At 41.4% G+C, this 26,945-nt stretch overlaps 1 protein-coding gene across 1 annotated transcript; it reads right to left on the reverse strand.

The window, feature by feature from the left end:
- Nucleotides 1-2,208: 2,208 nt before the first annotated feature.
- On the reverse strand, nt 2,209-16,315 carry cyb5r4 (cytochrome b5 reductase 4). The gene is made up of 15 exons (XM_085364963.1): nt 15,938-16,315; nt 15,077-15,230; nt 10,870-10,970; nt 10,083-10,167; nt 9,685-9,766; nt 9,543-9,600; nt 9,266-9,359; nt 7,747-7,779; nt 7,534-7,656; nt 7,262-7,402; nt 6,107-6,253; nt 5,717-5,867; nt 3,932-4,018; nt 3,408-3,569; nt 2,209-2,947 (listed from the first exon to the last, which is right to left on the reverse strand). The coding sequence occupies exons 1-15, from the start codon at nt 16,019-16,021 to the stop codon at nt 2,893-2,895; spliced, it is 1,557 nt and encodes a 518-aa protein (XP_085221089.1). The 5' UTR covers nt 16,022-16,315; the 3' UTR covers nt 2,209-2,892.
- Nucleotides 16,316-26,945: the final 10,630 nt, after the last annotated feature.

Here is a 26,945-nt window from a genome sequence, read left to right on the forward strand (position 1 = left end):
ACACATGATGTCATGATGTCGTGTTAAGAGAGCGGCTTGTCAGAGGGACCTATTAGTGTGTCGCACAGCAAACGAGAGCCTAAACTCAATAACAGCTCTCGTGAATAAACTACCTGATCTCCTGAATCCCGGGAAGGTTATGAAGATTAGTAATCAAAACTAAGACGGCTTTGGATTAGACTGTTTTATTGTCACTGAAAACCACAATACTCAAACTATGACACAAAGTTTGGTATCTGATGTGAAGTGGAAACGATATAACATTATTGTCCAGAGTAACGAACATGAATGAAAGAGAAGCCTACAGAGTAAATATGTACATGGATTTACAGTATTTGCACAATGTTATTTTTGTGTGCTTGTGTGTGTTTAGGGTTTAAAATGTGAGGACGGTGTTCCTGAGCTGGTTGTTTCTGGATCAGAGGTTCCTGAACCTCGTTCTTCCCAGAGGGAAGCAGGGAGCACAGACTGTGGTCTGGATGGGAGGATGATGTTATGAACCTTCTGCAGACTGTGTTTCCAGGTTGTGTCTGCGATACGGGGCAGCTGAGCACCACACTCGGTGTAAATGCTTTCATTTGTCTTTACAGTGTGCAGTGAGATGCCCATCTGCTACAAAACAGCCAATGTTAATTCACCACCGCTCTTATTAATACATTTTACACACGAGTTTTGTGCTGTGAATGAATTAAAATAATGCAAGATTAGAAATGTTTCACCTGGTTTAACCTCTATGTACTGTTAACTGTAACGTTTGCATTCAGCTGCAAACACAGTGTTTGTATCCACACATGTGTAGAGGAGATGTTAGTTATTCTTTTCAGTATCAGTGCAGGTGTGAAGCCTGCTCTGGCTTTATTGATCCGGATTTATTTTAATGAACCTCAGAAAATCTGATTGGTGTCAATTTATTTTTCCACAAGTTCAAGATTGTTTGTTCCAGCTGAAGCTACAGGCTGCCCTTACAAAAAATGCAAGTTTGAAGCCTTATGTTAAAGGAGAGCAGTTTCCCTGAACCCAGACTGTGAGCTGGCATTACTGATATGACACAAACACAGAGCTGTGGTGTAGCTCGCACACTAATGGAATCTGCTGGATTCATTTTTGTTGCAGCTACATAGCACATCACGTTGTTCTGTCTGCAGCCTGAATGTCTTTGTTGCACAATTCAAGGGTTGTGTTATCACACTGCAGGAGCAGAGGAGCCATACTGGGGTACTTGGCGTGACTGTAACAGTGGATGTGCGTCCCTGACTGATAAGTCATGTTAGGTGACCAAGTATTGATGAAGTTTACCAACTGTAATGTAAACGATGTTTTCTAATTGTATCCACTGACAGTATTATACCCATTCAAGACATGCATGCAGCATGGGCTAGACCCCAAATGCTAGCTAAGCCTAACTACTGGCTTAGACGTCACCCAGCTTAACAAGGTCAGGTGTTGGGAAACCAGAACAGGACAGATGAGAAGCTGCCTACACGGGTAAGGACAGGAAACATGGAACTGATGTAACACGGCTACGCCAGCGAACCCACTCAGAGAGGTTATATGCATAAATGTGATGACTATGAACGGGCAAAGAACCAAGAAACACCTGGTAGCTCAGTGCTAGAACCTTTTGAAACTGAAGATCCAGAGACTGCAGCCCAATGGGAACAATGTGCACCAACTATTGTGGGAGGAGCTAAAGGTAAATGGACTGGTTCTAATATAGCACTTTTCTACCCAATCTGAGCACTCAAAGCGCTTTATACAACTTGTTCATTCACCCAATCACGCCAGCACGTTTCTAGGCTTCCAGTGCTACCTAACATTCACACCCCGATGGATGCACTGAAGAGCAACCTGGGATTAGTATCATGTCTTCTGGTTAGTAGGTGACCCACTCTACCACCTGAGCTACAGCCACAGGTCGGCACTGCTGAGGCCTGTATTATGTAGCAATGAGTTTGATATGATCAAAGCAAACCTTTGAATTTAGCCTGAGCAACGTTTTTAAAGCCCCGGGAAAAGGCTGCTTTACTGGCACCGTGACCAGGCGGTGGTGCCACCATACCATGCTAGGAAGCACGTGGCGCTCATTAGAGTTTTCTTTTTGATAGTTGGAAAAATCTCCTTCTGTTGCAACACTTTTGCATTTCGTTGCCCTGTACCTGTGCATGTGCAATGACAATAAAGTTGAATTCTATTCTATTCTTTTCTTTAGCAGGCAGAGATACTCCTGGGACATTTCATTGTTAGTAACCTTCTACTCTCGTAGCTGTGTGGCATAACATCCTGCAATGTGAACTCTGTGTTATTGCAGGTCTTTACCTTACAATATAAAGCACCTCGCAGGGATTGCTGTTGTGATTTTAACACTTTATAAATGAAAGTGAATTAAAAACTAGAGGCAGGTGATGAGGTTCTGTCAAGGCAGAACTGAAGGTGCAGTGTGTTTATAAAAATCAGCAGGTTGGACTCAGGCTGAGGTGTCACTGGCTGTTCACTCCTCAAAGCATTCAGGTGAGCAGCAATTAAATATGCCCAGTGAGCGCAGGTTACCTCACTGACGAGGTTAAGAGCAGCTTTAAGCTAAATGAGCTGGAGTAGGCATTAAGGCCATGTACACATGATAGCAAACTGAAAAACATATATATATATAGCAAATGTTTTTCAGTTTGCTATCATGGTGTGTCACGTGTAGAATTTTGAAGTGAAAAACAAATTGAATGTATTTTGGAATAAGGCTGGATCATGACAAATGCTGAATGAATACTTTCTGGATCCACTGTATCTGAAACAGTACCAGTGATATTTCTCTTTATTTATATGACGTTCCTCAGAGCACCTCAAACGTATCAGCATCATCAAGTTCTCGATGCATAGAAACACAGTGTTCCCTTCACGTCAACCCTGGAAGGCGTGGAGCTCCTGCTCACTGAAGCCCTGATGCTTCAACAACCTACAAGAAGAGCACACAGGAAAGGAGGTCAACACAAAGCTGAGTCAGTTCACGCTACACATGGAAAATGTTCTCAGTGTGGTGTTGTTAGGCCCGTGCAGCTGAATGTTTTAAAAAGATTTCAGGTGGAAAAATATGTGCCATTAATTACATCAAGTCCTTGGAAAAAAAAGAAAAATAGAGCGCGGAGCTGAGGCAGTTTGGCCTTTGAATTTATAACACATTTATTATTTAATGATCATATAAAATCTGAGACTTTGCCGGAGTCTATGTGAACATGCTCGCTGCCTGTTTCAATGATATTTCTAGGACGTATCACATGACTGTATTGGCGCTCTTAAATGCTGTGATTGCACACCAAGTGAAACAGTGCAGTCAGTCGAACAGAACATAGATCTCCGTGAGGACGGCTTTTAAATAAAACACTTTGTCAGAGCAGCAGTGCGGTTGTGTTACCTACCCGAGTGTTAGCTCTGTGAAGGCTGCAGGGCCACAGACACACACGTAGCATTTGGACCCATCAGGCCTGGACAGCAGCTCAGTAAGGATGGGCTCGTTCACCGGACCTTTCCGGCCGGTCCAGCGTTCACTGGGCTCAGAGAGGACATGCTCCACCTGAAACCTAACACACAGCAAACGGAAGACGAGACACGAGAGCCATTTTACATGTAGACATGTCTCCACAGCCATTCACTTCAGTTGAGAAGAGTTATTTTTCTGACACACCGGCTTATTGAAGCTCCAAAGGCTAAAACAAATATTGAACCAGCTATCTAAATTACATTTAACAGGACTGGCCTAAACTGGTTACTACTCCTCTCCTCATCGTCTCTCTTTCTCTGCATTTTCTTTTTCTTTCTTAGAGCTCGGGTTCTTTTCTACCGATGACTCCACCCTGCCGTTTGTTCACATGCACCACCTTAGAGGCTTGTTGTTAACACGACCCACAGTGTGAGGCCCTCCCCAGGCACACAGCTCCTATACCTGCCGTTATTAGCAGCCAGTTCATCCAGTTCAAAGCGCCAAAGAATGTCCTCTTCTCGTCGGTTAAAAAAGAGCAGCTTTGTGTTTCTGGAGACACACAAACATGTTGTAGGTTATGAAGCAAGCAGCCAACTGAAAAACACTACGACTGTTTTCTCAAACTAGTGTCAAGAGCACAGGGAGTTCACTGGTAAAACACCAGAGGTCACAGTGCACACAGAGCATCTAAGAACACAGTGTCAGAGCCTCAAACAAAATATAATCAACCACCCACACATGACAGACAGATGTTGCATCCAAACACTTTGGTTTTCATAAAATGATCAGGTTTGTGCAAACGTATTTGTTGTCTTGTTGGATTTGTAAGAATAAATCAAAGATGGTGAGTGGGTGTGAGATACTAAAGCTGTTGCACAGCTAACCAGATCCTTCAAGCACTCTGAAGTATTGATGGGAATCAAGAACCGGTTCCCAGAAGTCTAATTCCTTGTTACTTTGCTTGTCTATCCATCCCGCAGTTCCCCTTGCACTTCATAGTGCCACAGTCTTCAGAGTGGATGGACATGACTTTTATTTCTATAAAAGGAGTGCAAACTGCATCCACAGCAGCTGCATCATGCTGCTAACGCAACTTTAGAGCTTTGCAAACATGCTAATGCTAATCTAGCCAAAAACCCAGCGACGTTAAAGCTGAGTGAGGCGGCCCAGCAGACACACTCTAAGTTTCAACAGTTAACATGAGCACTGATGAGCAGTCAGCCTCCGTTTCTACAGTACTATCACCATGGCAACCACTTTCATCTTTGCTTCGTGGTCACACCTAAGTACTAAGAGAAAGATGACGTGTGTCCTCATTAGGACAGATCAGTGTTGGTGTGTGGGGCTGTAGCTTTATGTGTTTAAATGGTGATTATCACACAGTGTGTTTCAGTGCGTTTTGGAAAAATGCAAAAACGGTGTAAAAAGTAGTGAAACAAATTCCTGGAAGGTAACGTACGGCACTACATTTAAGAAAAGTGACCAATAAGTAACTTTTTTGAGCAATGAAACCCAAAACTGATCACAACAAAGACGGGAAATATCTCCAGTACGCAAACATCTGACCCACAGCATGCAATGAATGAATGCAGGAATGTAAGGTCTTTGCAAGTCATCTTTTTTGTTTGCATGTTTGCTCTCTTGTTGTTTGTTTGTTTGTTTGTTCCTCTTGTTGTTTGTTTGTTTGTTTCTTCCTCTTGTTGTTTCCTTCTCTTGTTCTTTGTTTGCTTCTCTTGTTGTGTGTTTGCTTCTCTTGTTGTGTGTTTCTTTCCCTTGTTGTGTGTTTCTTTCCCTTGTTGCTTCTTTCTCTTGTTGCTTCTTTCTCTTGTTGTTTGTTTGTTTCTCTTGTTGTTTGTTTGTTTCCTTCTCTTGTTGTTTGTTTGTTTCCTTCTCTTGTTGTTTGTGTCCTTCTCTTGTTGTTTGTGTCCTTCTCTTGTTGTTTGTTTGCTTCTCTTGTTGTTTGTTTGCTTCTCTTGTTGTTTGTTTGCTTCTCTTGTTGTTTGTTTGCTTCTCTTGTTGTGTGTTTGTTCCTCTTGTTGTGTGTTTGTTCCTCTTGTTGTGTGTTTGTTCCTCTTGTTGTGTGTTTGTTTCTCATGCCCTGGAGACTCCTGATACAGTTCGGGGAGGTGACCAACAACCAGATGGTTGCTCCAAGTACATTGATTTATATAAATGAATGGACTTACTGATCAGCACTGAATACAAAGGTGTCACTTATGAGCGCTGCTTCTGAAAGTTTGCTCCTACCCGATGGTTTCGATGTCTTCGAGGGCCGCACGGATGAGACGAGCCATGGGCGTGAAGCCTGTGCCTGCAGCTATTAAGTAGAGGTTTGTAACATCACGAAGAGGGCGGAGACTGAAGGTGCCTTCTGGACCACTTACGGCCACACGGTCACCTAGAAGAGTAAACGCGTCATTATTACAACAGTTTCCACAGATTAAACACCTTCATCAAATCAAAATTCAGAACATTATTTACTGTTCGATGGCGAGTTGGTCGCGTTATTGTGCCGCACGTGGAAAAGCACACATTGGTTTTTTCATTGTACTTTTGTTTGTTACAGGTTAAGAGAGAGAAGTCACTGGACCTCATCCATGTTCCCACCCTGGGAGCTGCTCCCTGAATGTGACTCACCGACACTCAGGCTGCTGAGGTGTGGGGTGAACGCTCCACCAGGGTAGACTTTGATCATGAGGTAGAGGTCTGATTCCTGTGACCCGTTCTTAGAAGCTGCTGGAAATATGTGCTCCACTGGAGTGTACGGCCTCACTACCTCCACGTCTGCATGTAGATAACAAACAGTAAGATTTACAGCTGTGCCCGTCTCGGTGATGTCACACTCCCAGAAACAGTCCAAGGTCAGAGCTGTTTCTGTCTGTGATTCGCTGCCATTGAAATAATCAAACTAATATCAGCATTTTACTAACTGACCTGTCATCACTTATCTAGCTGTGCTCATTTTTAACTATAGTAAGGCTTAGAATGAGACTGGTGGAAACAGTTGTCACAAAAATGCGCAGTGATGTAAAAAATCATTACATAAAAGTTAGAAATCACATATGAATTGAATTATACACATTTGCAGGTCACTGAGTAAAATAAGTAGCGATCCCCTACAACCCAGCCACACAAAGGCTGTGCGCTACATCATAATGAATCGATGAGTCAGATACTCCTGAAGTAACAACCAGAGAGCTGTGACAGGACATCAGGACTGCAGACTCGGGAGTGGAAGAGCACAAACCCTGAGATGTGTGCAAACCTGCTGACCATCTACTGTTGCCAACAAGAGGCTCTCCACCAAGTGCAAGGTCATGTTTTCCATGTGGTTCAAATACTTATTTTACTCACTGAAAATCACTTTACAACTTTCATGTAATGTGTTTTTCTTATTTTCAGTTTGCGTCCTCTCCACATCAAAATGAAATGAGCACAATAATCAGATTTTATGCCTTATGCTGATTTTATTTGGAGGTTAGCAAACGCACACAGGCGGCAGCACTGGGGACCAGTCTGTCCCACTGATGAAAGAGGGCAGCACATTATTCTGGACAGGAGGCCTGCAAACTGAATGCACCTGGTTTAAGACACCAACAACAAGGATGTGAATACTCTGTACCACTGTGTACTTCATGGTTGTAGATGATAATGAAACATCCCCACACAATATAAACTTTCTAACACTGCTCTATCTTCAGCAGCTCACCACACCTGCTTCCACAGGTGTTTTAAGCTTCCTCTAAACTGCAGCTTATACACGTTTCACCAGCTGCCTGTGCGACTGCTCACCTTGGACGAGCGCTTTCAGACAGACGTGTTTCCCGACTGGCACATGCATGACAGTCCCAGCAGGGAGCTGCAGTCTGAACAGGTAAGTGTTGTGGTTCACCTCAGTCTTAGACACCAACACACAATCCCGATAGAAGAGAGCTGTAAAACAGGGAACAGCAACGTGGTCTCCTATGTATCTTTCTTTTTGTCTGAGCACACAGCATGCAGGAAGCGAGTGGAGCGATGTGAACGGGCTGCACAGGCACATCTGTGATGCTGTTGGAACCCACCTCGGTCCTTTTGGCGTACAAACGTATTATGGGACTCCAGAGGTTGACCGAGACTCGCCCATTTTCCGTGAGCACCTTTGCGTATGCTAACCTGGATCTTTCCCACGGAGAAAGCAGTGTGAACTGTAGATGATAACAACTTACCAACTTAAGGACAACAGCAAGACAGTGCATGTTCATTTTACAGAATCTGTTTTCAAAGATGTTGTTCACCTGCAACATTTTCCTCAACTTCATCAGAAAGACCTGCAAAAGCACGACAGTCGATTTTACAAACAAAAGCATTTATTCATAAGCTTGAAACTCACATTAGGGCTGTGTTGACAGAAGCTGTGCTAAAAGCTGGAGGAACAATCTCCACAGGAGAAAAACTGGGGCTTCCACAAGTAACAGCACCTAAAAGTCTCATTAGACATTCAAGTAGTTCTGGCACCAAATCAAACCATAATCTGATTTTAGCTAAATCTGGATACCACCGATTCACACCTTTATAAAGCTAAGCAAAGACCAAGACTACAACCCCAGCTTTCAGATCCTCTATGGTGAAATGCTCAATGACAGCAGAAAGAGAAACATCTGCTGTGACTTGTGAGGGGTGAAGAGAACAGAGAGTCAGCAGCAACACATGTGGGAGCTAACAAATATCTCTGTAGGACTTCCACAACTGAGGAATGCTTGGGAGAAAGCTCTTGTGTAGCTGTGGTCAAACGTTTACACGAAACTCAGGCTCTCTTTGGGCTTTTAATGATTTCTTGGAACGGCTCTTTTCCCAGAGTGGAATGATAACAAACAAGAATTGAGCACACAAATCTAAATCCATTTTGTATTTTCTCTCACCAAAGTCAAACAGATACATACAGGCTTAAATACTGTACATACATCCCAGCTAATACTTGACTAAATGTCTCTCGGTATGTTGAACCTTGAACAGTTCGTTTAAATTGGTCAGTTTTACACATATTTCAATACAGTTCAGCTCGGAGCTTTGGGAAGGTTAATGTTAACCTGCTTTATGCAGAACAACAGCTGGGAACAGGTCTGGGATCACTGTCCTGTGCTGTTTTAACTGTCTAGCTGAAGAGTTCAGAGGTCGTCCTTCTTCTGCACCAGGACCACTGGCAGCAAAGCAGCCCCACAGCACGATGCTACCACCACCATGCTTGACAGCTGATCTGCTGTTCTTGGGGTGGCGATAGCTCAGGAGGTAGAGCGGGTCATCAGCTGATCTACCGACGTGCCCATCAGAGTACGAATGCGTATCAATGTTAGACAGAAAGAACTTAAGCGCAGATAAAAGGTGCTTGTACGGGTGAATGAGGCGTGCTGTATGAAGCTCCCGCTCTCGTCAGTGAAGCTCAGTGTTTGCCTCATGTGAGTTATTGTAGTTTGCTTTTCATAGATGCACCTATGCTGCCGGCCTCGCAGCAGGGCCACGTTGATGACCCCAGGAGCCTTTTACAGCTGAGGTGCTTTTTTAAAGTAGTGTATCACACTTCCAGCCCAGCAGCTCTTTAAGGCCTCTTAGCTTAGTGCCACACCTTACACAACCTTACCTCCTTACACAAGTCTGCTATGACTGACAGGCAGATGATAACAACAGTTAATGAAAATGTTTCTGTGTTTGCCAGATTGGACAGCTGAGAGTTGGGCTTTCATTATGTAGAGTGAAAGACTGCTGCAACGACACAGCGCAGTGAGCTGCGTAGGATCGATGCAACACAGCAATACTCACGCAAATGAATCATGTAGGACATTTTCCCCAGCAGCACCTCCAGTCGAAGAACACCTGCCTTTAGATCGACAGTGGTACAGCCTGAGCTGGGTATCTGACACATACAGATGGTACAGTTACTGTGTGCACAGCTGGTACTGGTTGTACTGGTTAGAGGAATGAAAGCAACACAGGACACAAGTGGAGCTCAATAACAGTCAGGGCCTGGATGCACACAGTGTAGAGGGGGGCATGTGAAGAGCTCCATCTTACAGCACATCACAGGTGGAGCGATTACCTTTCTTCTGGTATAAACAACCAGATGAACAGTGCCATCAGTCTGGAACCAATCGTACCTGCAGCAACAGGAAGAAGAGGATTTTGTCACTCGAGAGCTTCCTTATCAGATGTGTTCTTTAGGTGCTTACTGTCCTTCATACCGAGGGCGAGAGTCTTTGTCTGGAAGAGGAGCCACTGAAGTCGGTGAGGCGAGGCCAGTCACAGGTGGGGGAGGGAGGATTGCTATGGCAACAGACGAAACCATGTTAGGTGCAGCAAAAACTTTCAGTTGGAATAACAACAACACATCATACTAAACATGAACATACACAGCATGACTCGATTATATTTATGTGTATTTATTACAGATGTGCCAATAAACTGGTCACAGCTGCACACATGTTTATTTTTTAAACACAACTATGGCAGCACCAGGATGTAGCGTCACAGCAGTTTCTACATGTATACTTGTGAGAAGCCCCCCGACCCCCAGCTTCATAGACTTAGTTAAAGGCTGTGTTTTTCTGCAGAGTGCAGACGGATGTAAATCTCTGTGTACCTCTAACAGCTGTGGCGGCCTTGGTGCTCATCCTGCCCACCAGGCACTCTTTCAGCATAGACTCATAGTTGACCCAGCGATGGACCTGCTCACAAACACACATATACACTCATCCAAGTCAGTCTCACCCCAACCAATCACAGCAGATGGCCCCGCCCCTCCCTGAGCCTGGTTCTGCTGGAGGTTTCTTCCTGTTAAAAGGGAGTTTTTCCTTCCCACTGTCACCAACGTGCTGCTCACAGGGGGTCATATGATTGTTGGGTTTTCTCTGTATCTATCAATGTATTGTCTACCTTACACTATAAAGCCCCTTGAGGCGACTGTTGTTGTGATTTGGCGCTGTGTAAATAAAGCTGAATTGAAGCTTTGAGCTTACAAATCTATATCATACTGCAAACACAAGTCCTGCTGCAGTCTTACAGACTTATTTTCACCTCTGCTCAGCTTTGCCCGTTAGCGAGGCCCCACTTTCACACATGAAGCCAACAGGAGAGTCGTTTTAATTGACTCTGAAACTGATAAAGAATTATGTCACAGTCTGACGCTAAAATCGAAGCTAAACACATCGGCATGACTAAACAAACAAATCCTGCCTAGAATAAAGAGCGGACATGTGAAGTCGACTCTGTAACTGATTTATTGATTCCAGTGATGCTTGATAGGAAAATGAGCCTACAGGCGCTTCGTGTGCACACTGGTAAACCAATTAAACGTTTACCACTTATCATAAATCTGCAGATGCATTCCAGACTATACAATACACTGCAATTACTTTTTGCTTCCATACCTGGTCAAAGAGTTCAGTTCCATCTACTCCTGCTGCCTTCATCAGCTCCTCTTCTCCACCAGGGTGGTAGTCCATGTAGGCACTCACATTATACACCATACCTGTCAAAAACATCCACACAACGTTTTGTGTATTAAGTTATGTTTGTCCTCTGCAGACAGAAACAGATAAAACAGTATAAAACGATTGTTCAATATTATCATATTTTTAATTAATTATATTTTTAAAATTACACAGAATACACCCAGAAAACCCAGAAAGGTCCCACATCGTGAGCGTGCACACTCTGCTGAGAAATCAGCTGTGTTATCAGTGACTGGGCTCCTCACACAGAGAGACCTCGTCCTCAAAGGCTGCAGCACGTCTGCTTTACCTTAAATGAAACAGCTTCAAACTAGGGCGGGCCATGTTTATCGAATACACGCGAGGTATCGCGAGTTTTTCCACGTGCGACACATAAATGGCTTTATCGTAACCATTGAGTATACGTCGCCATGGCAATATTAAGCTGTCTGCATGTAATTCACTGAGTTTTTTTTCTCCCACACACTGCAAATGCATCACTAATTCCCCCCTCCCAACCTGACACACTGCACTCAGCATGCGTGTTTATTTACTACAACATCGGGAAAAACATGGTGGCGGCGGGAGTTTGAGACTCGCTGTCGTTTGGATTGCACCAGTCGGGGGTTTTTGTAGTCGCCGTCTACACTTTTGTTTAGACAGTTTTTGTTTAAGCACAAAGGAGCACATTTTTAATTTCAGTTGTTTTGTCTGATGAAACATTGCTCGATGCCCTTTTCTGTTGCCGTGATCTTTTGTTAAATATCAGTGTTGTTGACGACAGAAAGAGACGAACAGCATCGTCACTGTGACAAACCTCTGTGGCGAACCCTCATAATGTCCTCCTGATACCACGGGACCCCACTTCATTTGACTGTTTTTAAAAGTATAAATTGCCAATCAATTCAGTGTTACAGCTTAGTTTTACTTAAGACCAACACATGACCACAAAATTTACCCTACATGTTACATTTTGGGCACTGTTTTGACACTATTTTTTTTATTCCATTTCAAATGTATGTCTCATTTATACAAAATGTTTCTTTGTTTTTGGGTAAAAAATAAATTAAATCATCAGTTATTGTGATTATCGTTTCACAACCAGAGTCGGCTGCTTTAACAGATGATCACAGACGGGTTTATGTCAAAGTTAATGTAGGAAACTGTTTTTAAACTACAAGTTTTTTACTGGCAGCAAATAATCACATCTGTTGTCCTCTGGGCTCAAAAATGCCCCCGTTTGCTTTGACTGTTTATAAAGCAACAAGTACTGTCAAAGGAAAATAGTTTTTATATAATGTGATCAGCTTCATGAAATGTATTCTTTTATTGATCACTAAGCAAATGTCTACGTGACGTTTGACATGTACTTTTGTGTGATAAACAACTAATAGCTTCCTCTTTCTGTAAGAACATACAGACTTAGAAAAAGGGGAACCTCAGCTCAGAGTTCTTAGAATAAGAAGCTATTTGTACACACACACACACACACACACACACACACACACACACAAGTATAAATAAAGCACGCAGACAGTGATGAGACGCAGGTCGTGCGTCCATGACTGCTCTCGCGAGTAAAGACAACTGCAGTGTTTGTGTTTTCTAACTCAGGCGTCTTAGCTGAAGAACTACGGGGTGATTTAGAGAAATCCCCTGTCAAGTATAAAATATCATTTCTGTGTTTCAAGGTTTTATTCAACTTTATTCCAACTCATTGCCTGACAGTTTTCTATATTTTGGCATGGTAGGAGGGCATGAGTCTGAGTGAAGGCAAACTTTCATGAGGACAAAGGCGTGTCCATATTTGACCCAAGTGCAGGAGGAAGCTCAGGTTTATTCCTCTGCACTGGTCCCATCATGGACAGCATTCTTTCTGCAGTTGCAGGCCAAGGGGCATATACAGTAAACAAGCTGTTACAGGTGATTGTTTTCTTTTGGAAACCTGCAATGTTAGGGACAACTCGTGTCCTGACTGCAGGACAGACGGTTTGCCATCGCACACGAGCATGTTCCATGTACAGCTGGACCTGCATCACATGCTGCCCATGTTTTTGTCTCATAGTTCCCTGGTTTACTTGGATGTTCTGTTGGACAGAGTCCTCTGAAGGGGACTTGGTGCTCATACAGTCACATCAGTACCAGGATCTTACATCACAGCAGGAGGAACACCCACTTGTTCCATACACCTCAAATGGGAGCACGTTTGTGTCATGAACGACGATCATCTATTGTGTCTTTATCAAGAAATTATGTCCTTTTTGTGCTTCTGTGATTAATCTTGTGTCACCTTTAAAACTTCTCTACCAGACTCAGGATGTCATAAACTGGCCGTAGCGACTCTACTGGATGCACGGCAGTAAGAATCAACACACCCACATATGCCTACAGCTGCATTCGGTCCATTTTTCTTCCTCTCTTGTTGTCCCTCCTTGTTCATCATTGAGTTGGCTGTAGAGCAGGTCATCTGCTAATTGGATGGTTGTTGGTTCAATCTCTGTGTGCTCTAGTCTGGAGTTCTTACCAAGGTGTCCTTGGACAAGCTCCTCAGACTACCATGTCCTGGATGCCTGAGAACCTACTTGAACATAGTTCAGATTCTTCATCACTTTTCTTCACTTCATAGCCTTCTTCCACTTCTGCAGGTGGCTGATGTGCTTTTTCAGAGAAAGGGTAGCATGTGCTCTAAATATTGACAAATATTTTCTATATCTTCTAACCCTGGATCTTCCTGAACATTGATTCTCCCTCCTCATTATACTAGAGGACAATATGTGCTTTGTCCTACTGGTCATTGCTTTGCACAACATGGTAAAAAAAAAAAAAAGTATGCTCACAAGCCTCCACTGCAATGGAGACCTGTGAGCTACTTTCTGTGTATGTATTATTGTAGGGTCAACCTTACAATATGAAGCACCTTGATGCGGCTGTTGTTGTGATTCGGCGCTGTATAAATAAAATGTAATTGAATGTAGAGCACCTGCCTCCTCATTGTGCTGCCTGTTGTGGTTGTGGTTGTTATGACCAGTGCTTGACCCCACACATCAGTGATCCAAGATCAAAGATGTTTGAAAGCAGTATGGTGTGAAAATACGGCTCTTTGCAACACTTTGTACTTTGGGGTCATTTTTGTCCCCGAGGACAAGAGATGTCATAAAATCCAATAAAAATCCCATAAATAACTCAAATTACTTAAAACTTATTCCAGTCATGCATAGTATAGTAATGAATAACTTCTGTTATTTTCAGACCATCTGATGAATAAAAAACACATTGTTGAGAGCAAAACATTTCTTTAGAGGACAAAAATGTCCCAAGGACAACACAAGGGTTCAAATAAAACATTTCAATTCATTCAGATTTTTTGTGTTCAAAGTAGAAAAACTTACTGAACGGTGAATTTGAATGAGTACAGCTGTGCAATGTTGGGCCGTGTATGGTTGAAAATCACATTTGTTTTTGGAGGTTATTCAGACATATTGTGATATATCGTGTATCGTGATCAGAGATGGGCAGTAAGGGATTACTATTGCAAAAACGGTAATTAGATTACTGTTACTTTCCCGTAGGAACGCTGCGTTACTGCGTTACTAAAACCGTGATTTTTTGCGAGAATGTCTCACGACAGTGACGTAAGCGAGTGCGCTGTTAGTGACAACAGCTGTGTGCAGGTCAACAGTATATTATATATCGAGTGCGGAGAGAGTATGAGCGTGCAGCGTTTAAAGCGTGGAAGTACTGACCTTACTTTGAGTTTGATTCCATAAAAAGTGACAAAAACATTAGTGTCCGCTGTGCGTGGGAAGAAAACTTCTTTTTACAGCGAAAAAAAACCCTAAACTTCAGAGCAAGCACCGAGTAGCTACGACGTAATGGGAAACTCACAGAGAAACTCGCGGATTCTTCCACTGACCGCGGCACACCTGCACCAGGGTAACCCTCCGCCTGCCCCACTCCTGCTTTACAGGTGAAAATAGAGCAACAGGACCGTTGAGTCTTTGACTTTATTTATTTTCTGCTGTGTTTTACTTGCATCTATTTAGTTTGTCATATTTGTTTGTTATATAGTTTGTCAAAAGGACAAACTTCACAAAGAGAAGTGCCATGAAGTTTTCTCCAAGAAGAAAGGCCTCTGCAGACTCACCTCGTATGCAGGTCCAGCAGTCCTCTCTCCTGTTGTGTTTCTGCAGTTCTTCCTCAGTAACTTCAATGAGGCGCCCTCTGAGTCCAGTAAGATCTTTTCCACTCTTGGCAAACCGAATCCAGTCCATGAGACTGTGGCCCGGCTTCAAGGCCACCTTTGAGGGCAGAGTCATGAAAAACGTTAGGAACTCATTTTAGACAGCAGAGCTCTGGAGCTTTGTGGAAACTCAATTCTGCTAATATGCCAGATGTTAATGGTGTGACGTTCAAAACCCCAAAACTCTGAACGAATAAATACTGCTCTCTAATGCAAAACATAAATCTGCCATAACAGCAACCAGCCTTGTTACTTCACATACACAACAACTGATGCATCCCACGAAGTAAGCTCTGACATTATTTTACGTTTACTTATTTAGCAGAATATTTGCTTCCGCCACTGAAAAAACAACAAACAAAAAACATTTTCACTTGGAATAAATTAGGCACGAACTCGTTGTTGGATTCGACATTTCCAGGTAACAACGTGAAATCTTGATTTATGTGGCAAAAAGTGTTCAGTTGTTCTCATAAGCGGAAACGACGACACAGGTGTCTCCAGATTACTCGGTTATTTCCACTGCGAGTTTATTTTATGTGCCAGGTTTAACTCACTGACTTATTTGCCAGAATAGAAGCTCTGATTTATTAGAATAATAAAGAGAAATGTAAAAAAAAAGTCAATTGCGCAATAAATATTTTGGAGGATAATTAATAAATGGTTACAAAAGTAAAGAAGGGAGAAAGCGCATCAACACAATAAAGTGTGTAACGGGCGTGTGCGGGATTCACGGGTGTTCGGGGGATCCAGAAAGTGAGTTACCTTGTTCCTCCCGGACTGGCCGGACGGAGAGACCCGCTGCTGGGAGCTCGGTGCCGGAAAGGACTGGGTCGGGACGTTTAACATGTTGTGAACGGTCCGGAAGCAGCCCCACTTTCGTACAAACCCTGTTTAACCAGCGGCAGTTTAACACAGTCACACACAAACACCAGATATCACAGTGCTGTCATGCTGTCGGCGGTGCTAGCTCAGGACACATCTCGGCCGAGCAGTGCTGCTAGGCTAAGCTAGGCTAACAGGTCAACGCACTTTAGAGGCAAATCTAAAGAGACTTCGACTGAAGTTAATGTTCGCGAGTTGAAAGAAATATTTAATAATCAAATCCAGTAGTTCTCCTTATCCAGGATGTAAGTGCGAACTACCGCCTGGCTTAAGCTTCCGTAAATAAATAAGACTACATTTGTCGCGCAGTCTGACGACAAAGTCAACACGTGAAGTCATCATTTTGCGACGTCGCTGCTTCGCGACCAAACAAGTTTAACGTGAGCAGATTATCTTTCTGTATTCTTACGATAAAAATATGAATTTAAGAAAATGCTCGATTATGATCCACCAGATTCTCCCGTGTCTGGGAGCTGAGATCGTCATAAGTTTGTGGACTTCCCAGTTGTTTAGCTTCTTTCTAGACTTCAAATCAGCTAAAGCCTCTTTCCAGTCTTATTGACCGAAGCTCCTGAAGTGCAAAGTCATTGATGCTGTTCATACTTTTAAATAAATTCATTTCAGCTCAGTTTTATTTTTATAATACCAAATCACAGCAAGAGTTGCCTCCAGGTTTATATTGTATGACAAGGATCTTACAATAACGCAGAGAAAACCCCAACATGGGAAGGAAGGAAAACTCCCTTTTAACAGGAAGAACCTTCCAAACAGGCTCAGTGAGGGGCAGCAATCTGCCCCAACTGTAAACATTGTAAAGTGAGTTTCATCTTTCATCAATTATTTATGTTTTGTTGCTTTCATTTTGTATTATGTGTGTATTTTTCTAAATCTATAGTTTATTCTTCAATTCAGCTGCCAGTGCACTAATCAATGCGATTTGCCAGATGTTTCCAACACAACTCTTTCATATGAACACGCTTGTATCAGTAAACCCCAGGTTAACTTAGCAGGCTGATAACCAGCATCATGCAACCACTTATGCTGACCGTCAGTGTTAGGGGAAGTGCTTCCAGGTCATGAAAAGATACTCTGGATATGTTGAACTTGCTTCATAGTACAGAAGGCTCAGAGTGAACTCTAGAGTTACCCAGATCAGCCCACACCCTGCCTTGTAGTACAGGCCTCAGGGTTTCCTCGGGGTGCTGCAGTTAAGACATTTACAAACAACATCAGCAAAACATTGGTGACACTGTGTGATGTCTTTGGTAGGGTGTCACTACAGAACAAGAGGAGCTGCATCAAAAACAACACTGATTACACCACTCAGAAAAACTCACAACAATTCAAAGTTAGCTTGAATAGAGTCGGGTTAGTTACACTGACATGAAAACACACCTGAAATTAAACTACTGAAAAAAGTGACAACAGATGAACTATTTCCTCCCTCACTCCCGCCGTCATCTTCCTCCTCCTCCTCATCTGAATCTGTCTGGTTGTCAGCTGGCATTGTGGAAACGTGGCATCTTCATTTCAGTGTTACTACTGTGCACTCTAAAAGACATCATGGCAGCTGGAGGGTTTGCTTTTCAAAGGCTAATCTGCTAAGAGGATTAATGGACAAGAGTGCCCAACCTTCACAATAAAAGTCTGTATGTACCTAGTCAAGACTCACGGAGAGAGGGTTGGTAGAGAGCAGTAACATTAGTTTTTCTCAAATGTTAAAACACAAAAGCCAATCCTGTAACCCAAATGACCAGTAGTCTAAACACATTTACTAAATGTAGCCACCATATTCCAGTACCGTAAACACATGTCACATGAAGACACAATTCACAAAACACAACCCTCTGTACTCATAAATCTAAACACATTTTTCCTTGCTAAAACACATGTTGCAAAACAACTCTGCTCATATCCTCAAATGAAAGCCCATGTGATGCAAAATGCTTGCCACAGTCACCAATCTTTGAACACAGGGAACACACCTGGCGTCAGTCACTACACACAATGACTCAAAATTGAAGACACTTGTTGCTAATGCTGTACCCACATGTAAAAGCAAGTTCAGAGTGCACAGTATGCTGAAGATTCCAAACAAACACAATGGATGAAGGCAGAGTCAGGGGAAGAGGAATTTGATGCAGAGGAGGGAGAAGAGCTGGCCCTGGAAGAAGAGGAGCAGGCCAATGAGGAAGAGGAGTTCAAATGAGAGGAGGAAGAGGAGCGACCAACGAGGAAGAGGAGGAGGCCAACATGGGAGAGGAGAAGGTCCAGGAGGGAGAGCAAGACAACCTCGCACCATCATTACGGACGAGATGCGAGCAACAGCTCAGCGACATGATGCCGCACAGTGATTGTGGTGTGTGTGGTGTGAATAACGTAAATACACTTCACACCCTGTTCATGTTTTCAAGATTACTGTTGTGTGCAATAGATTCTGTTTTTGCATTGAGTTGTGTTACAGTAGTGTACGTACATGCAGGATTTTCTATAGATTTATACTACTCATATGAAACTCACAAATCTAAATGCCTAATCCTCTGCAGAGATCTACGACGATCCGTTACTGTATAGCTTCTAAAATATGCATTGGCAGTTATGAAACAAAGAACCTTCTCACAAATTGAGCATTGTGTTTTCAATTGTTTTGCTGTAGTGTGTAATGCTGTGTATAGTGTTTACAGTTTTGACAGCTTCGAGCTGCTCTCTTGGTGTGGGAGTTTGAGTTTTGCAGTGGGAAGGTGTGGTTGTGTTTATGTAGCTTTAGAGAAGGGTGTTGTGTTTGGACATTGGGGGACCTGGTGGTAACGTTTGTGACATGTGTTTTAGCATTTGAGAAAAACTGTAATGATGGCCAGGCTTCATGAAGGGTATTATTGAATATTTCAGTGAACTCAGACTGTTTGGTAAAATGTAGTCTAAAACTATAATATGTGTTCTTGGTTCATTACTTACTTGGACTTGTGTTATTTGATATTTTTCTTGCTTTGCTGCTGGGTTTGCAGTAACTCATACCCCAGCACGTGGAACTTTAGTGGGCATCGCTACAAGTTGTTCTATGTTCCTCCCTGCAGGTGGCAGCAGAGGTCAGCAGTAATGACTGGACGGGTTACATCAGTCTTTGTGGAAGTTATTTTGTTGCCTGGATGGATCAACACAGAGTTAGAGCTCAGTTATGTCAGATTGGAGTGGACATGTGTTAGGATGTGAAAGTGTTTGTTGCCTCTCCATGTTCATGTTTCAGTCCTTTTTCTTTAAGTTCTCCGTCTGCTTGAATCTCGTGCGTGTATTCTCTGTTAGTCCCAACTGTACTATATTTAAATGAGACTTTTGCTAATGTGCATGTCACGTAGCAAATAATAACTATAATTTTCCTTTCTATCTCCTTTTTTGTCAGTCCTTCTATGTGTCCCTGCCTCCTAGCAGATCCAGCTGAAGGCCAGATAATTACAATTTCAAAACCATTTGCCAGATCATTACCAGCTAATCCCATGTTTGGTCTGATGAGTCACGCGCCTCATTTGCCACGGTGCATGCAGCTTGGGGCCCTTTCACAAACACTGGCCAAGGACCACCAGCCTGCCCTCGGGGGCCACCACACTGCTTGGGTTGGGCTTGGGATGGTGGGTTGTTCCTCCACGACAATCAGGGATCCATTACAGAGGAAATTAAGGGACAGAGTGTAAATCTAGACAAGATTTTTAAAGATTATTGGGCCTTGTGTTTGTGTGCAGACTAAAGCGATGCACTTAAGCAATCATTCTGTGAGGATAAAAGTCCCATTCATTTTTATCTATCCCTTTGCATGCTCTCTGTTCATACATCTTTCTGCACTCTGCACTATAAATTAATGTTGTAATCACTCCCACATCTCATAGGTCCCTCCTGTACCTGCTACTTGTCTAGAACATGCGCTACCAGCCATATTGGTTAACGATTAACAGGAAGTTGGTCTAATCCAGATAATGAAGGAGACCTCCATAGTGTTGGTATACAAATAAAAATTTATGCAAGCTGTGTGCGAATTGGGAAACGTAAAAATATCAGTCAGAAATCGTTTTTCGGTTATTGCAGTCTGAAAAGATTGAAATATGCAGTTTAATTTACCAAAAATATTTAAGCTCTGAATTATGTAGTAGTGTTTGGAATGTGACCCTTGTGCTGAGGATTAAAGTTTCACGAATGAACACACGAGTTGTTAGGGTTTGTATGCAGTGGCTAATAGCTGATAAAATCAGCAGCTGATTCTCATGATGCCACAGACAATGAGAAATAAGGAGATGCTTACAGCTGCTGTTTGTGGCAGTTAGTGCATAGACAGACAGAACAGAGAAAAAACCCAGAAGACATGAAGAGAAGTGGGCTGTTACGGCCAAATCTTTATAGTTCAGTTTCAAAAACACTCCAGTATCTGAATTTGAATAAAGAGAAACTTCACATTTCACTGAGCAAAACCTAAGACAGCAGAAAACATGAGGTCAAAATGCACAGCACTGCTACGGACTACTGCAAGGTTCAAAATCATTCCTGGTGGCGTCATCACCGTACATGTCTCATTAGACATGGTGATTTGTTAGTTTGTCATATATAATCATGATGATAGTATATTTTTGATGTTTGATTGATTTGATTGATTTTTGATTGAATCTTTATTTTGAACATGTTGAAAAAGTATTTAAAAAATAGAATTAAAAGAGACAAATGAACAAAGCAAACAAAAGAGAAAACGAGCAACCACAACTCCAAATAACGTCCATGTTCAAAAAGGAGCAGGAAGAAGCATAAGCTTATTTAATCCCACCCCTTTTCCACTATCTAGTATCAATAGACTACAGAAATACCTCCTTGCAATTACATTATATGTTATGTGTAAATTTTTTTTTTAATATATACACATATATGTTTCTATCTATCCATACATACGTATATACACACATACGCACATATACACATTTTCAATAACCCCATTAACACCTCAAGGATACACAACCTACAATTTTATATATATATATATATATATATATATATATATATATATATATATATATACCCATACCAACAAACCCGTGCATGCGCACACACATGAAAATATTAGACAAGAACACCCTATCAAATCTCTACCTTTTCCCTGTACCCTGTAAAAACCATATCCTTAAACCGCTTTTTAAACTGCGCCATGCTTGGACATTGCTTCATATCTTTACTTAGTCTGTTCCACAGCTTCACTCCACACACAGAGATGCAAAAACTTTTTAATGTTGTACGGATACGAGGATGTTTTAAATTTAATTCCCCCCTCAAATTGTATCCCCGTTCCCTTTTAGAAAACATTTTTAGAATATTGTCAGGAAGCAGGTTATTTATTGCTTTATATATAATTTGTGCTGTGAGAAAATGAACCAGATCTGTGAATTTTAGAATTTTTGATTTTAAGAATAGTGGATTTGTATGATCTCTGTAACCAGTTTTATGGATTATCCTTATGGCCCTTTTTTGTAATATAAAGATTGATGATAGCGAACATTTGTAAGTATTGCCCCAAACCTCTGCACAGTAATTCAAATACGGTGCAATCAGGGAACAATAGAGAATGTGGAGTGATTTGTGGTCCAGAATGTGTTTTACTTTACTCAAGATTGAGACACTTCTTGAAATTTTGTTATGTATATGATTTATATGAGACTTCCAGTTTAATTTATCATCTATAATCACACCAAGAAACTTATGTTCAAGTACTCTTTCAATTTCCACACCATCTACATGAATCTGCACTTGTGCATTTCTAAGGGAATTCCCAAATAAGATAATTTTAGTTTTACTTAGATTTAGCGATAGTTTGTTCCTGTTAAACCATTTTTTAATTTTGCACATTTCTGAAGTAATTGTATCCAGCAGCTCCTTTAGATTCCCCCCAGAACAAAAAATATTTGTGTCATCTGCAAATAATACTAATTTTAATATATCAGATGCCTTACAAATATCATTTATATAAATAATAAATATTTGTAAGGCATCTGATATATTAAAATTAGTATTATGTTCAGTGGATGTACCTGATCTAGGCTCAGCTGTCACATCTCAGCAACAGGAAATTACCAGTTGTTCTGGACAATTGTTTCCTGATACTTCTTTCACAACTAGCCATCTGTGCCAGGACTTTGCCGAGCAGCTGTGAAGATAGGCAGCATGAAAAACACTTGGTTCGTACCAGAAGCCGCCCATTAGACCTTAATGTCCATCTGCTTCTTCCTCTGCATGTTCAGCCCTTATTGCCGGTGTCTTCTCGTAAACATTTGCAGTGAATGGACTGTTTGCTGTTGTTGACAGTTAGTTCCCAGTGGCATGCGGTTGTTGGATTGGCTGAATGTACGGTGTTCTGGCCTGGGTCAGTTGACCAGAAACAGAGTTTCCATGGTAACTCATGCGGTTGAGGCGGGTAGATCAACAAATAACTTTGGCGACCATTTTATTTGATGTGCTGCACACTTGCCGTCATCACTCCAACCTTGTCGGAGGCATTTGCCAAACACGTCAGTTGTTCTTGTTTGTGTGCACACGTGTATAAATGCATCTGTCTTACCAAAGTCTTAATGACTATTCAGACCAATGTAATTTATTACATGTGGAATCGTGGTTTCAAACTCCAACTGCAGTTATGGGTAATATGCAGAGATATTACACGTTAAAAGTAACGTGTTTCTGTGATTTGATTACTTTTTTCAAGTAATGAGTAAAGTAAGGGTTAGGGTTAGGTGACGGGCCAACCTCCACCCGCCCCACTCCTGCTAAACAGGTGACAATAGATTTAAGAGCTGCTGAATCTTTGATTTTATTCATTTTCTGCTGTGTTTTACTTGCATCTATTTGAAAGAGTGAGTGTATACACAAAACATTATTTTATTTTATATACTGGAATATGCAGACAATAGGTTTAAATGTTAACAAATTTCTTTAAGTCAAAGCCTGTTGCATATAATTACATTTTTGCTTGATGTGCAGAAAGTTCAAAGATTCAAACTATCCATCCATCCATCCGCTTCCGCTTATCCTTTTCAGGGTCGCGGGGGACACTGGAGCCTATCCCAGCTGTCATAGGGCGAGAGGCGGGGTACACCCTGGACAGGTCGCCAGTCTGTCGCAGGGCCAACACACAGAGACAGACAACCATTCACACTCATTCGGACATTCACACCTAGTGACAATTTGGATTATCCAATTAACCTATCCCCACAAGCTGCATGTCTTTGGACGGTGGGAGGAAGCCGGAGTACCCGGAGGGAACCCACGCAAACACGGGGAGAACATGCAGACTCCACACAGAAAGACCCCGGCCTGATGTTGGAATTTAACTCAAGACCTTCTTGCTGTGCGGCAACAGTGCTAACCACCGTGCCACCATGCTACCTACATATATATATATATATATATATATATATATATATATATATATATATATATATATATATATATATATATATATATATATACATACATATATATATATATACATACATATATATATATATATGTATATATATATATATGTATATATATATATACGTATGTATATATATATATACATATATATATATATATATATATATATATATATATATATATATATATATATATGTATATATATATATATATATATACATATATATATATATATATATATATGTATGTATATATATATATATACATATACATATATATTTATACTCAAGTGGCTCAAGTAGTACAAAGTAGGTTTTTTTATTTCAAATATTGTACAATAAGAGAAAAACTGCAAACATGAGCATAAATCTTTTTTCTCCCTCGTAACAAACTGAAGCCTTTTGTTGACCAAATAAACACACTGGTCTCTTTCTGTCCACACACGTGGCAGCACTTCTGCTATCATTGTGTTTGTATTTAACAAAATCAAAATGCAGACATAAATGTGCACATTAGAACTGTTGCACTCAACAAAAAACACATCCTCCCTAACAGAAAAAGTAACTTCAAGGGCCAAATTGCATCCTATTTTTTACATAAACCTATGGGTCATAAGTAGGGCTGACACGGGCCAGAAGAGGCCCCGGGGCCAGGGGTTTGAGGGCCCTGATCTAAAGAATAAACTACTAAGAGCTCTGATTTTGGGCTACTCCATCTCTTGAGAAAACTTTGGTTTCTAAAATTATGTTTTATTAAACATACAATGATTGAGCCATTACATAATCAGGAAGTATTGGAAGGACCACAGCTGTGGCCATTAAACAGAAAGCAGCTTCTGATCTGGCTTTACCTTTCTGATCTCTAACTTATGTCTATGTTTTGACAGAGTTATTAATTATCAACTGTGGAGCATAACGTATGGTGTGGTTTATTCATGTTTAAGTAAAGCTGGTGCTAGGTGGAGCATAACAACGAGCAGCTATGTTCCAGCTGTCCACAAACGTGCATGAACATCGCCCTGGCAGTTTTAGTTTTACTGCACCTTTCAGTAGTTTATCAGATAATAACACAGTAACAAATCAATGCTTTACACACACACACACACACACACACACACACACACACACTGTGTGTGTGTCACATTTTGGTGGGGCATCCTCCTGCCCAGGAATCATCTACACAGTCATTATACACTCGGTGAGCAGTAACTTGTTTGAAGAACTTCCAAACTTCTCACTGGCAGTCTGGTCGACCTTTCACCTCTGGCCTTTGCTCAGGCACTTAAATAGAATTGAACCAATCGATTCTGTCGTGATCTTTGAAATTGGCTGTGTCTAACTCAGATCCATGTTCATAAGGTCAGGTCAGTAGTCAACAGATCACTCAAGACAGCTCCTGGGAGAGACACATTTCATTTATTCATATTATTTTTCAGATTCTTATTTGCTGATTTGTTTTTACTGCACTTGGAATAACAGACGCCATCTTTGTGATAATTAAATTATTCATTTTTCAAAAACCACCTGAAGTCTAAAAATGTGTCTGCATGTATCTGTTGAAACCCAGCGATGTCAGTACAGCCAGTGATGTCAGTAGTGATGTGTCGGTCGTGAACGAAACAGCTCTTAGAGCTGGATCTTTGACATGAACGACGCGAGCCGGCTCCTTATCGCGAGCCGTGGGTTGTTTTTTTTCTTTCTCTCACCCTCTCTCTCTCGCACTTTTTCCCGCTTCACTCCGCGTGCGAGCCTTGTGCTTTACGCTAGGAAGAGGGGGGAGGGGCGGTAGTTACACTCAGTAGCACAGGAACAGAGCGGGAGGGAGAGAGAGAGAAAGAGAGCCAGGGACAACAACGTCACATCGAAAGGTATAGTAATCATCCACAACTATTTTCAGTTGCAGATGATAAAGGATTCAGAAAGTTTATTCATACAGGTCCATATGACAGAGAATGTGCATCTTCTTTTTGTTTTCATATTTTAATTTATATTTAATTGTGTTGTGGTTTGCAGTGTTTTGTGTGGTTTCACTTTAAATTTGTTTAAAAGGAAAAAGCTGAAAATTTAAATAGTTAAAAGTGGAACTGTGACTAGTTGTTTTTTCTATTATATGATTTATTTATTACATTTTATGTGGAGTGAATAAATAAAAGTATATTTACGGTGGCCCCTAGAGACAAAGCACGTGCAAACTTCAAAACACGTACGAACTCTGAAGCACGTACAAAACACAACAGAAGTGCTCCAGGATGCTAGGGGGCAGTGTTGAGCTTTTGTTACCTCGTGGCTACACAAGCCAGCAAGTACCAACGACCGGATTTGGTGTGAGGTAGTAACAGGTAAATGAACATTTTTTTAATTATTTGAATATATATGAGTGCATGTGTATAAATACACAAACCATACACACATGCTTTCAATTGTGTAATTTAAGTGATCTAGTAGCTCTGCTTTGAAGTTTAGTTAACCCTAGAAATGTGTTTTGGAGTATGTACGTGTTTTGTCTCTAGGGGCCACCGCATATATTTATATATAAACATATATAAATAAAACCACTTTTGTACATTAGTAATTCCTTTTGTGCATAATTTTATATTGTTTTTAATAATAAATTAATTAAAGCAACAAAACAAGAACCAGCTCATTTTAGTGAGCCGAGCCGAAAGAGCCGGTTCTCTAAAAAGAGCCGGAAATCCCATCACTACTTGTCAGTGTGAGGGTTACATGAGCAGCCCCACATAGAAATACTCAGCAGGACAAAACCCACTGAGATTATCAGATCTGTGGAGCCTGCCCGTCAAAGCAGACGGCCTCAGGGCAGAAATGTAGGACTCGCTGACACTGAGGAAACATCCAGAGTTCCCTTTGGCAACTTGAAATGGATCAACTTGTAAAGAAGTTCTCAAAAGACAAGTGGCAGCTACAGAGAAGGCAATACATGGTTAAATAAAGGAGAAACAAACCTAAAACCCTGAATAATCAACAGAAGCTTCTAGAGCAAATACAAGAACTTTGGACAGTTTTCACTACTGCTGCTGCAGTGTCTCATCCTCAGTGCCTCAGGTTTCTTTGGGCTCAATCTTTAGCTTCTCATCCCACTGACTCCCACTTTCACTCGTCCCTCAATCAACTCCATTTGTTTTCTATACCAGTTATTTTCACCTGATCCTTTCCATACTGCTAAGTTAAAAACCTCTCATTAAAGTAGCAATATCACATAAATTGGATGTCATATTGCTACAGTCTTGCACTCTTGCAAGAACTAAAATGAGTTCTGGGCTCTGAAAAACTTCGTGAAGCTCTGGTAAATCTTAATTTAAAGCCACTTCATTTTTCATAGCTGTCTGTAGGCACCAGTATCATGGTTTCAATTGTAAAAGTCTACCAATGTACCAGAAATTGTAACAGAGTGGATGTTTTATCTGTTTTATAAAGCATCACTAGAGAATACT

This window comes from Diplotaxodon limnothrissa, linkage group LG11 (assembly GCF_057381915.1).
Source record: "Diplotaxodon limnothrissa isolate DT_005_m linkage group LG11, D_limnothrissa_male_GT1.1, whole genome shotgun sequence".
Classification (NCBI taxonomy): Eukaryota; Metazoa; Chordata; class Actinopteri; order Cichliformes; family Cichlidae; genus Diplotaxodon; species Diplotaxodon limnothrissa.